At 44.8% G+C, this 13,200-nt stretch overlaps 1 protein-coding gene across 1 annotated transcript in view; it reads left to right on the top strand.

Annotated features, from left to right (window-relative positions):
• The window catches only part of LOC120994229 (protein sel-1 homolog 3-like), a 73,493-nt gene extending 64,024 nt beyond the window's left edge, over positions 1 to 9,469 (top strand). The window contains exons 20-23 of the mRNA XM_040422674.1: positions 91 to 200; positions 6,591 to 6,718; positions 7,209 to 7,311; positions 9,242 to 9,469. Of these exons, the coding sequence (XP_040278608.1) occupies positions 91 to 200; positions 6,591 to 6,718; positions 7,209 to 7,311; positions 9,242 to 9,343 (443 nt within the window). The 3' untranslated portion in view covers positions 9,344 to 9,469. The remainder of the gene's footprint in view (positions 1 to 90; positions 201 to 6,590; positions 6,719 to 7,208; positions 7,312 to 9,241) is intronic.
• The last annotated feature ends 3,731 nt before the right edge of the window (positions 9,470 to 13,200 follow it).

The raw sequence follows: 13,200 nt of genomic DNA, 5'->3' as shown, positions 1-13,200 counted from the left end.
GAAGCAGATACAACCTCCCAGGTCAATGACAGTATGGGGGTACGTAGGGCGGCCCCCACATGTGCACTCACGCCTGTCCTCCTCCTGCAGCTCAGATAAAGATGGGGGATCTGTTCTACACCTCGCACGTCAGAAGGAAGAGGAACGTGGCGGCAGCGGTGGAGATGTACACAGCAGCAGCACTGCAGCGAGAGCCACAGGTACCAGAGCCAGCCTGCGGGGGGCGCCACTGCCCGTCCGGGAATATGTGCAGGTGTAGCAGAGCCGAGTCTGTTCATGTACACAATAATAACTCCAGATACAACCTGCAGTCCTATTAGGGTGGCCGCTGGCTTCACCCAGGAAAGCCGGACCTCACCGGCCACGTCCCCATTGCCGGGTGAGGTGAGGTGGGGGCAGCTGGGCGCTTCTCTGCCCCTCAGTCACCCACAGGCAGCCATGTCTGCGGAGTGAGAGGAGCCTCGGTCAGTGCTGCAGCTAACACTCAGACAGCGCTGAAAGGGTGGACATCCCTGCGCCGGACAGAGGACAGGGAGCCTGAAAACCGGACGTCTGCAGTCCTATGTAACAGCACAGATAACACAGTGATACCTCTCTGAGTACAGATAATGTAGTAGATGTCACCTGCAGTCCTATGTAACAGCACAGATAACACAGTAATACCTCTCTGAGTATAGATAATGCAGTAGATGTCACCTGCAGTCCTATGTAACACCACAGATAACACAGTGATAACTCTGAGTACAGATAATGTAGTAGATGTCACCTGCAGTCCTATGTAACACCACAGATAACACAGCGATAACTCTCTGAGTATAGATAATGTAGTAGATGTCACCTGCAGTCCTATGTAACACCACAGATAACACAGTGATAACTCTGAGTACAGATAATGTAGTAGATGTCACCTGCAGTCCTATGTAACACCACAGATAACACAGTAATAGCTCTCTGAGTACAGATAATGTAGGAGATGTCACCTGCAGTCCTATGTAACACCACAGACAACACAGCGATAACTCTCTGAGTATAGATAATGTAGTAGATGTCACCTGCAGTCCTATGTAACACCACAGATAACACAGTGATAACTCTGAGTACAGATAATGTAGTAGATGTCACCTGCAGTCCTATGTAACAGCACAGATAACACAGTGATAACTCTCTGAGTACAGATAATGTAGTAGACGTCACCTGCAGTCCTATGTAACACCACAGATAACACAGTGATAACTCTCTGAGTACAGATAATGTAGTAGATGTCACCTGCAGTCCTATGTAACACCACAGATAACACAGTGATAACTCTGAGTACAGATAATGTAGTAGATGTCACCTGCAGTCCTATGTAACACCACAGATAACACAGCGATAACTCTCTGAGTATAGATAATGTAGTAGATGTCACCTGCAGTCCTATGTAACACCACAGATAACACAGTGATAACTCTGAGTACAGATAATGTAGTAGATGTCACCTGCAGTCCTATGTAACACCACAGATAACACAGTGATAACTCTCTGAGTACAGATAATGTAGTAGATATCACCTGCAGTCCTATGTAACACCACAGATAACACAGTGATAACTATCTGAGTACAGATACTGTAGTAGATGTCACCTGCAGTCCTATGTAACACTACAGATAACACAGTGATAACTCTCTGAGTACAGATAATGTAGTAGATGTCACCTGCAGTCCTATGTAACACCACAGATAACACAGTAATAACTCCATGCGTACAGATAATGTAGTACATGTCACCTGCAGTCCTATGTAACACCACAGATAACACAGTGATAACTCTCTGAGTACAGATAATGTAGTAGATGTCACCTGCAGTCCTATGTAACACCACAGATAACACAGTGATAACTCCCTGAGTACAGATAATGTAGTAGATGTCACCTGCAGTCCTATGTAACACCACAGATAACACAGTGATAACTCTCTGAGTACAGATAATGTAGTAGATGTCACCTGCAGTCCTATGTAACACCACAGATAACACAGAGATAACTCTCTGAGTACAGGTAATGCAGTAGATGTCACCTGCAGTCCTATGTAACACCACAGATAACACAGAGATAACTCTCTGAGTACAGATAATGCAGTAGATGTCACCTGCAGTCCTATGTAACACCACAGATAACACAGAGATAACCTTGTGAGTACAGATAATGTAGTAGATGTCACCTGCAGTCCTATGTAACACCACAGATAACACCGTGATAACTCTCTGAGTACAGATAATATAGTAGATGTCACCTGCAGTCCTATGTAACACCACAGATAACACAGCGATAACTCTCTGAGTACAGATAATGTAGTAGATGTTACCTGCAGTCCTATGTAACACCACAGATAACACAGTAATAGCTCTCTGAGTACAGATAATGTAGTAGATGTCACCTGCAGTCCTATGTAACACCACAGACAACACAGTGATACCTCTCTGAGTATAGATAATGCAGTAGATGTCACCTGCAGTCCTATGTAACACCACAGATAACACAGTGATAACTCTGAGTACAGATAATGTAGTAGATGTCACCTGCAGTCCTATGTAACACCACAGATAACACAGCGATAACTCTCTGAGTATAGATAATGTAGTAGATGTCACCTGCAGTCCTATGTAACACCACAGATAACACAGTGATAACTCTGAGTACAGATAATGTAGTAGATGTCACCTGCAGTCCTATGTAACACCACAGATAACACAGTAATAACTCCATGCGTACAGATAATGTAGTACATGTCACCTGCAGTCCTATGTAACACCACAGATAACACAGTGATAACTCTCTGAGTACAGATAATGTAGTAGATGTCACCTGCAGTCCTATGTAACACCACAGATAACACAGTGATAACTCCCTGAGTACAGATAATGTAGTAGATGTCACCTGCAGTCCTATGTAACACCACAGATAACACAGTGATAACTCTCTGAGTACAGATAATGTAGTAGATGTCACCTGCAGTCCTATGTAACACCACAGATAACACAGAGATAACTCTCTGAGTACAGGTAATGCAGTAGATGTCACCTGCAGTCCTATGTAACACCACAGATAACACAGAGATAACTCTCTGAGTACAGATAATGCAGTAGATGTCACCTGCAGTCCTATGTAACACCACAGATAACACAGAGATAACCTTGTGAGTACAGATAATGTAGTAGATGTCACCTGCAGTCCTATGTAACACCACAGATAACACCGTGATAACTCTCTGAGTACAGATAATATAGTAGATGTCACCTGCAGTCCTATGTAACACCACAGATAACACAGCGATAACTCTCTGAGTACAGATAATGTAGTAGATGTTACCTGCAGTCCTATGTAACACCACAGATAACACAGTAATAGCTCTCTGAGTACAGATAATGTAGTAGATGTCACCTGCAGTCCTATGTAACACCACAGACAACACAGTGATACCTCTCTGAGTATAGATAATGCAGTAGATGTCACCTGCAGTCCTATGTAACACCACAGATAACACAGTGATAACTCTGAGTACAGATAATGTAGTAGATGTCACCTGCAGTCCTATGTAACACCACAGATAACACAGCGATAACTCTCTGAGTATAGATAATGTAGTAGATGTCACCTGCAGTCCTATGTAACACCACAGATAACACAGTGATAACTCTGAGTACAGATAATGTAGTAGATGTCACCTGCAGTCCTATGTAACAGCACAGATAACACAGTGATAACTCTCTGAGTACAGATAATGTAGTAGACGTCACCTGCAGTCCTATGTAACACCACAGATAACACAGTGATAACTCTCTGAGTACAGATAATGTAGTAGATGTCACCTGCAGTCCTATGTAACACCACAGATAACACAGTGATAACTCTGAGTACAGATAATGTAGTAGATGTCACCTGCAGTCCTATGTAACACCACAGATAACACAGCGATAACTCTCTGAGTATAGATAATGTAGTACATGTCACCTGCAGTCCTATGTAACACCACAGATAACACAGTGATAACTCTCTGAGTACAGATAATGTAGTAGATGTCACCTGCAGTCCTATGTAACACCACAGATAACACAGTGATAACTCCCTGAGTACAGATAATGTAGTAGATGTCACCTGCAGTCCTATGTAACACCACAGATAACACAGTGATAACTCTCTGAGTACAGATAATGTAGTAGATGTCACCTGCAGTCCTATGTAACACCACAGATAACACAGAGATAACTCTCTGAGTACAGGTAATGCAGTAGATGTCACCTGCAGTCCTATGTAACACCACAGATAACACAGTGATAACTCTCTGAGTACAGATAATGTAGTAGATGTCACCTGCAGTCCTATGTAACACCACAGATAACACAGAGATAACTCTCTGAGTACAGATAATGCAGTAGATGTCACCTGCAGTCCTATGTAACACCACAGATAACACAGAGATAACCTTGTGAGTACAGATAATGTAGTAGATGTCACCTGCAGTCCTATGTAACACCACAGATAACACCGTGATAACTCTCTGAGTACAGATAATATAGTAGATGTCACCTGCAGTCCTATGTAACACCACAGATAACACAGCGATAACTCTCTGAGTACAGATAATGTAGTAGATGTTACCTGCAGTCCTATGTAACACCACAGATAACACAGTGATAACTCTCTGAGTACAGATAATGTAGTAGATGTCACCTGCAGTCCTATGTAACACCACAGATAACACAGTGATAACTCTCTGAGTACAGATAATGTAGTAGATATCACCTGCAGTCCTATGTAACACCACAGATAATACAGTGATACCTCTGAGTACAGATAGTGTAGTAGATGTCACCTGCAGTCCTATGTAACACCACAGATAACACAGTAATAGCTCTCTGAGTACAGATAATGTAGTAGATGTCACCTGCAGTCCTATGTAACACCACAGATAACACAGTGATAACTCCCTGAGTACAGATAATGTAGTAGATGTCACCTGCAGTCCTATGTAACACCACAGATAACACAGTGATAACTCTCTGAGTACAGATAATGTAGTAGATGTCACCTGCAGTCCTATGTAACACCACAGATAACACAGAGATAACTCTCTGAGTACAGGTAATGCAGTAGATGTCACCTGCAGTCCTATGTAACACCACAGATAACACAGTGATAACTCTCTGAGTACAGATAATGTAGTAGATGTCACCTGCAGTCCTATGTAACACCACAGATAACACAGAGATAACTCTGTGAGTACAGATAATGTAGTAGATGTCACCTGCAGTCCTATGTAACACCACAGATAACACAGCGATAACTCTCTGAGTACAGATAATGCAGTAGATGTCACGTGCAGTCCTATGTAACACCACAGATAACACAGTGATAACTCTCTGAGTATAGATAATGTAGTAGATGTCACCTGCAGTCCTATGTAACACCACAGATAACACAGAGATAACTCTCTGAGTACAGATAATGCAGTAGATGTCACCTGCAGTCCTATGTAACACCACAGATAACACAGAGATAACCTTGTGAGTACAGATAATGTAGTAGATGTCACCTGCAGTCCTATGTAACACCACAGATAACACCGTGATAACTCTCTGAGTACAGATAATATAGTAGATGTCACCTGCAGTCCTATGTAACACCACAGATAACACAGCGATAACTCTCTGAGTACAGATAATGTAGTAGATGTTACCTGCAGTCCTATGTAACACCACAGATAACACAGTGATAACTCTCTGAGTACAGATAATGTAGTAGATGTCACCTGCAGTCCTATGTAACACCTCAGATAACACAGTGATACCTCTCTGAGTACAGATAATGTAGTAGATGTCACCCGCAGTCCTATGTAACACCACAGATAACACAGTGATAACTCTCTGAGTACAGATAATGTAGTAGATGTCACCTGCAGTCCTATGTAACACCACAGATAACACAGTGATAACTCTGTGAGTACAGATAATGTAGTAGATGTCACCTGCAGTCCTATGTAACACCACAGATAACACAGAGATAACTCTCTGAGTACAGATAATGTAGTAGATGTCACCTGCAGTCCTATGTAACACCACAGATAGCACAGTGATAACTCTGAGTACAGATAATGCAGTAGATGTCACCTGCAGTCCTATGTAACACCACAGATAGCACAGTGATAACTCTGTGAGTACAGATAATGTAGTAGATGTCACCCGCAGTCCTATGTAACACCACAGATAACACAGTGATAACTCTCTGAGTACAGATAATGTAGTAGATGTCACCTGCAGTCCTATGTAACACCACAGATAGCACAGTGATAACTCTGAGTACAGATAATGCAGTAGATGTCACCTGCAGTCCTATGTAACACCACAGATAACACAGTGATCACTCTCTGAGTACAGATAATGTAGTAGATGTCACCTGCAGTCCTATGTAACACCACAGATAACACAGTGATCACTCTCTGAGTACAGATAATGCAGTAGATGTCACCTGCAGTCCTATGTAACACCTCAGATAATGCAGTACAGGGTGCTGTGGCGTCTGTGACACTGATGGGTCTCGTGTGCGGTGGTTTCAGGGTCTCTATAATTTGGGGATCCTGGTAGAAGAAGGCGTCTCGCTCCCCCGATCCGCTCTTCGTCAGCTGGGATTTAACAGCTCGTCTTCCCGCAGTAATTACACCATCGTCATGGAGCTGTACCGCAGGTGAGTGAACACCGTATCTGGTAGGGGCACAGATGTAATTGGGGGGGGGGGGGGGGGGGGGTTCACATACTTATTACTGAGACCATTCACAGATCTGCACTTCGGGGGCTTCCTGCAGTTTATCGTCTTGCCTTCCCTATGGAGTTAGGACTCGTGACTCCAGCTCTGCAGCATCGTCTGTTGGAGTCTGTGGGTTGGTCCTGCCTGCTGTTTGGTCCCTCCCTCATGCTTTACATTGCAGCCCTACTCCATTATAGTAAAGCTACCATATCATTTGTTACTCCCACTTAGCTTCAATGTCTCTTAGACATGTTGCAATTCTGTCTCTCACTATACTTTACACTGCAGCTCTGCTTTTTCATATCTCCTTGAGGATACTGTAGCTTTGGTGTAAATGACTAGGCGGCTCTGCAGAGCATTGCACCAGGTGTGTCACACCCTGGATCAGATACTTGGTATCATCCTTTACTTGTGGACTTTTCTTGTGCAGATGTCGCGATCATGAGGAGGAGGATTCGTACGTTCCCTGCAGCCTGGCCCTCCTCAACACCCATCTCCAGTACATATGGACCTTCCATGGCTCTGTCCTTAAGGTATTTAGGGCCCTCCAGCAGGGGGCGCCTTCAGGCCATTACCCCGATGAACATTGTCAGGAAACGTGGAGCCCCAAATATTCCTCCACCGATCTGTGAGGAGAACGTGAAGACTTCTCAGTCATGGTGGACGGTGGGAGAGTTGTAATATCCCTGGTGATCGGCAGGTTATAATCTCTGGTGTCCAGCACATGGACGGCAGGTTATAATCTCTGGTGTCCAGCACATGGACGGCAGGTTATAATCTCTGGTGTTCAGTACATAGTGGCAGGTTATAATCTCTGGTGTCCAGTACATGGACGGCAGGTTATAATCTCTGGTGTCCAGCACATGGACGGCAGGTTATAATCTCTGGTGTCCAGTACATGGATGGCAGGTTATAATCTCTGGTGTCCAGCACATGGACGGCAGGTTATAATCTCTGGTGTCCAGTACATGGACGGCAGGTTATAATCTCTGGTGTCCAGTACATAGACGGCAGGTTATAATCTCTGGTGTCCAGCACATGGACGGCAGGTTATAATCTCTGGTGTCCAGCACATGGACGGCAGGTTATAATCTCTGGTGTCCACTACATGGACGGCAGGTTATAATCTCTGGTGTCCAGCACATGGACGGCAGGTTATAATCTCTGGTGTCCAGTACATGGACGGCAGGTATAATCTCTGGTGTCCAGTACATGACCAGCAGGTTATAATCTCTGGTGTCCAGCACATGGATGGCAGGTTATAATCTCTGGTGTCCAGCACATGGACGGCAGGTTAAAATCTCTGGTGTCCAGCACATGGACGGCAGGTTATAATCTCTGGTGTCCAGCACATGGACGGCAGGTTATAATCTCTGGTGTCCAGCACATGGACCGCAGGTTATAATCTCCGGTGTCCAGTACATGGATGGCAGGTTATAATCTCTTGTGTCCAGTACATGGACGGCAGGTTATAATCTCTGGTGTCCAGCACATGGACGGCAGGTTATAATCTCTGGTGTCCACTACATGGACGGCAGGTTATAATCTCTGGTGTCCACTACATGGACGGCAGGTTATAATCTCTGGTGTCCAGCACATGGACGGCAGGTTATAATCTCTGGTGTCCACTACATGGACGGCAGGTTATAATCTGTGGTGTCCAGCACATGGACGGCAGGTTATAATCTCTGGTGTCCAGCACATGGACGGCAGGTTATAATCTCTGGTGTCCAGTACATGGACGGCAGGTATAATCTCTGGTGTCCAGTACATGGACGGCAGGTTATAATCTCTGGTGTCCAGCACATGGACGGCAGGTTATAATCTCTGGTGTCCAGCACATGGACGGCAGGTTATAATCTCTGGTGTCCACTACATGGACGGCAGGTTATAATCTCTGGTGTCCACTACATGGACGGCAGGTTATAATCTCTGGTGTCCAGCACATGGACGGCAGGTTATAATCTCTGGTGTCCACTACATGGACGGCAGGTTATAATCTGTGGTGTCCAGCACATGGACGGCAGGTTATAATCTCTGGTGTCCAGCACATGGACGGCAGGTTATAATCTCTGGTGTCCAGTACATGGACGGCAGGTATAATCTCTGGTGTCCAGTACATGGACGGCAGGTTATAATCTCTGGTGTCCAGTACATAGCGGCAGGTTATAATCTGTGGTGTCCAGCACATGGACAGCAGGTTATAATCTCTAGTGTCCAGCACATGGACGGCAGGTTATAATCTCTGGTGTCCAGTACATGGACGGCAGGTATAATCTCTGGTGTCCAGTACATGGACGGCAGGTTATAATCTCTGGTGTCCAGCACATGGACGGCAGGTTATAATCTCTGGTGTCCAGCACATGGACGGCAGGTTATAATCTCTGGTGTCCAGCAGGTGAACCCTGGTGGACATTATATTCCATGACTACATTAACCCATTCTCTGCTGGTTTTCTTACAGTGCTCCAGTGCAGCCGCCATCGCCATCGTCACCGCTCTCAGTTTGATGACAATATTTGGGAGATTACAGGCAGCGGCTCAGAACCTGCAGCTATCCGTGTGAGAAGCCGCCCGGAACGAGCCCTGTCACACCTGTTACATATGATGGGACCCCTGGATCCAGATGTGACGGCCAAATCTGACTGTATTTATTGTATTAAGTATTACACGGGGTGGGGAGCGGCGAGCGGCACCCCTTTAAATAAAGAACAAAATCTGTAACCCAAGACTGGACTGCATTGGCTGCACACCACCAGCTGTCTCCATGGAAGAGCGCCCCAAAAAGTTCCAGTCAGAGTTGGAAAAGTCTATCATATCCCCTCTCCTTCCCCATGGAGCCCCTCAACCATTTAGCAGAGCTGAGAGCAGTCACATGACGTATCCCTCTCCGAAGTCATGTAAATGGGACTCATTTAGTGGCACCTAATTAGTAATGTGGGCCATTTAGAAGGGAGCGGGCAGACCTCCTTTATCAGTGACTTCAAAGTTCTCCCCATTAACACTGGTAGCAGAGTGCACATCCATAAAACAAGCTATAAAACAGAGTTCCCCCATAAACAGCGTCCACAGGCATCTAGTAGAGTGTAAGCCAAAAAAAGGAGCCATCACTAGAGGGAGCTCACTACATGCAGATTATACAGCCACCACTAGAGGGAGCTCACTGCATATAGATTATACAGCCACCACTAGAGGGAGCTCACTACATGCAGATTATACAGCCACCACTAGAGGGAGCTCACTGCATACAGATTATACAGCCACCACTAGAGGGAGCTCACTACATAGAGATTATACATGCACCACTAGAGGGAGCTCACTACATGCAGATTATACAGCCACCACTAGAGGGAGCTCACTACATGCAGATTATTTAGCCACCACTAGAGGGAGCTCACTACGTACAGAATATACAGTCACCACTAGAGGGAGCTCACTACATGCAGATTATACAGCCACCACTAGAGGGAGTTATTAAATATAGATTATACAGCCACCACTAGAGGGAGCTCACTAAATACAGATTATACATGCACCACTAGAGGGAGCTCACTACATACAGATTATACATCCACCACTAGAGGGAGCTCACTGCAAACAGATTATACAGCCAACACTAGAGGGAGCTCACTACATACAGAATATACAGTCACCACTAGAGGGAGCTCACTACATACAGATTATACAGCCACCACTAGAGGGAGCTCACTGCATACAGATTATACAGCCAACATAAGAGGGAGATCACTACATACAGAATATACAGTCACCACTAGAGGGAGCTCACTACATACAGATTATACAGCCACCACTAGAGGGAGCTCACTACATACAGATTATACAGCCAACACTAGAGGGAGCTCACTACATACAGATTATACAGCCAACACTAGAGGGAGCTCACTACATACAGATCATACAGTCATCACTAGGGGGAGCTTATTACATATAGATTATACAGCCAACACTAGAGGGAGCTCATTACATACAGATTATACAGCCACCACTAGAGGGAGCTCACTACATAGAGATTATATATCCACCACTAGAGGGTGCTCACCACATACAGATTATACATGCACCACTAGAGGGAGCTCACTACATACAAATTATACAGCCACCACTAGAGGTAGCTCACTACATACAGATTATACAGTCACCACTAGAGTAAGCTCACTACACACAGATTATACAGCCACCACTAGGGGGAGCTCACTACATACAGATTATACATGTACCACTAGAGTGTGCTCACTACATACAGATTATACAGCCACCACTAGGGGGAGCTAACTACATACAGAGTATACAGCCACCACTAGAGGGAGCTCACTACATACAGATTATACAGCCACCACTATGGGGAGCTCATTACAAAAACATTATACAGCCACCACTAGAGGGAGCTCACTACATACCGATTATACATGCACCACTAGAGTGAGCTCACTACATACAGATTATACAGCCACCACTAAGGGGAGCTCACTACATACAGAATATACATACACCACTAGAGTGAGCTCAATGCATACAGATTATACAGTCACCACTAGAGTGAGCTCACTACATACAGATTATACAGTCACCACCAGGGGGAGCTCACTACATACAGATTATACAGCCACCACTAGAGGGAGCTCACTACATACAGATTATACAGCCACCACTATGGGGAGCTCTTCACATATAGATTATACAGCCACCACTAGAGGGAGCTCACTACATACAGATTATACATGCACCACTAGAGTGAGCTCACTACATACAGATTATACAGCCACCACTAGAGGGAGCTCACTACATACAGATTATACAGCCACCACTAGTTGTAGCTCACTACATACAGATTATACAGCCACCGGAGCTCTCTACATACAGATTATACATGCACCACTAGAGTGAGCTCATTACATACAGATTATACAGTCACCACTAGGGGGAGCTCACTACATACAGATTATACATGCACCACTAGAGGGAGATCACTACATACAGATTAAACAGTCACCACTATGAGGAGCTCATTACATATAGATTATACAGCCACTACTTGAGGGAGCTCACTACATACAGATTATACAGCCACCACTATGGGGAGCTCATTACATATAGATTATACAGCCACCACTAGAGGGAGTTCATTACATATAGATTATACAGCTACCAGTAGAGGGAGCTCACTACATACAGATTATACAGCCACCACTAGGGGGAGCTCATTACATATAGATTATACAGCCACCACTAGAGGGAGCTCACTACATACAGATTATACATGCACCACTAGAGTGAGCTCACTACATACAGATTATACAACCACCACTAGGGGGAGCTCATTACATACAGATTATACAGCCACCACTAGAGGGAGCTCACTACATACAGATTATACAGCCACCACTATGGGGAGCTCATTACATATAGATTATACAGCCACCACTAGAGGGAGCTCACTACATACAGATTATACATGCACCACTAGAGTGAGCTCACTACATACAGATTATACAGCCAGCACTAGAGGGAGCTCACTATATACAGATTATACAGCCACCACTAGAGGGAGCTCACTACATACAGATTATACAGCCACCACTATGGGGAGCTCATTACATATAGATTATACAGCCACCACTAGAGGGAGCTCATTACATATAGATTATACAGCTACCACTAGAGGGAGCTCACTACATACAGATTATACAGCCACCACTAGGGGGAGCTCATTACATATAGATTATACAGCCACCACTAGAGGGAGCTCACTACATACAGATTATACATGCACCTCTAGGGGGAGCTCATTATATACAGATTATACAGCCACCACTAGGGGGAGCTCATTACATATAGATTATACAGCCACCACTAGAGGGAGCTCACTACATACAGATTATACATGCACCTCTAGGGGGAGCTCATTATATACAGATTATACAGCCACCACTAGGGGGAGCTCATTACATATAGATTATACAGCCACCACTAGAGGGAGCTCACTACATACAGATTATACAACCACCACTAGGGGGAGGTCATTACATGCAGATTATACAGCCACCACTAGAGGGAGCTCACTACATACAGATTATACAGTCACCACCAGGGGGAGCTCACTACATACAGATTATACAGCCACCACTAGAGGGAGCTCACTACATACAGATTATACAGCCACCACTATGGGGAGCTCTTCACATATAGATTATATAGCCACCACTAGAGGGAGCTCACTACATACAGATTATACATGCACCACTAGAGTGAGCTCACTACATACAGATTATACAGCCACCACTAGAGGGAGCTCACCACATACAGATTATACAGCCACCACTAGTGGTAGCTCACTACATACAGATTATACAGCCACCGGAGCTCTCTACATACAGATTATACATGCACCACTAGAGTGAGCTC

The sequence above is a fragment of the Bufo bufo genome, chromosome 3, assembly GCF_905171765.1.
Source record: "Bufo bufo chromosome 3, aBufBuf1.1, whole genome shotgun sequence".
Lineage (NCBI taxonomy): Eukaryota > Metazoa > Chordata > Amphibia > Anura > Bufonidae > Bufo > Bufo bufo.
The sequence above is the reverse complement of the archived record's forward strand: the minus strand, read 5'-3'. Positions and strand labels throughout refer to the sequence as shown.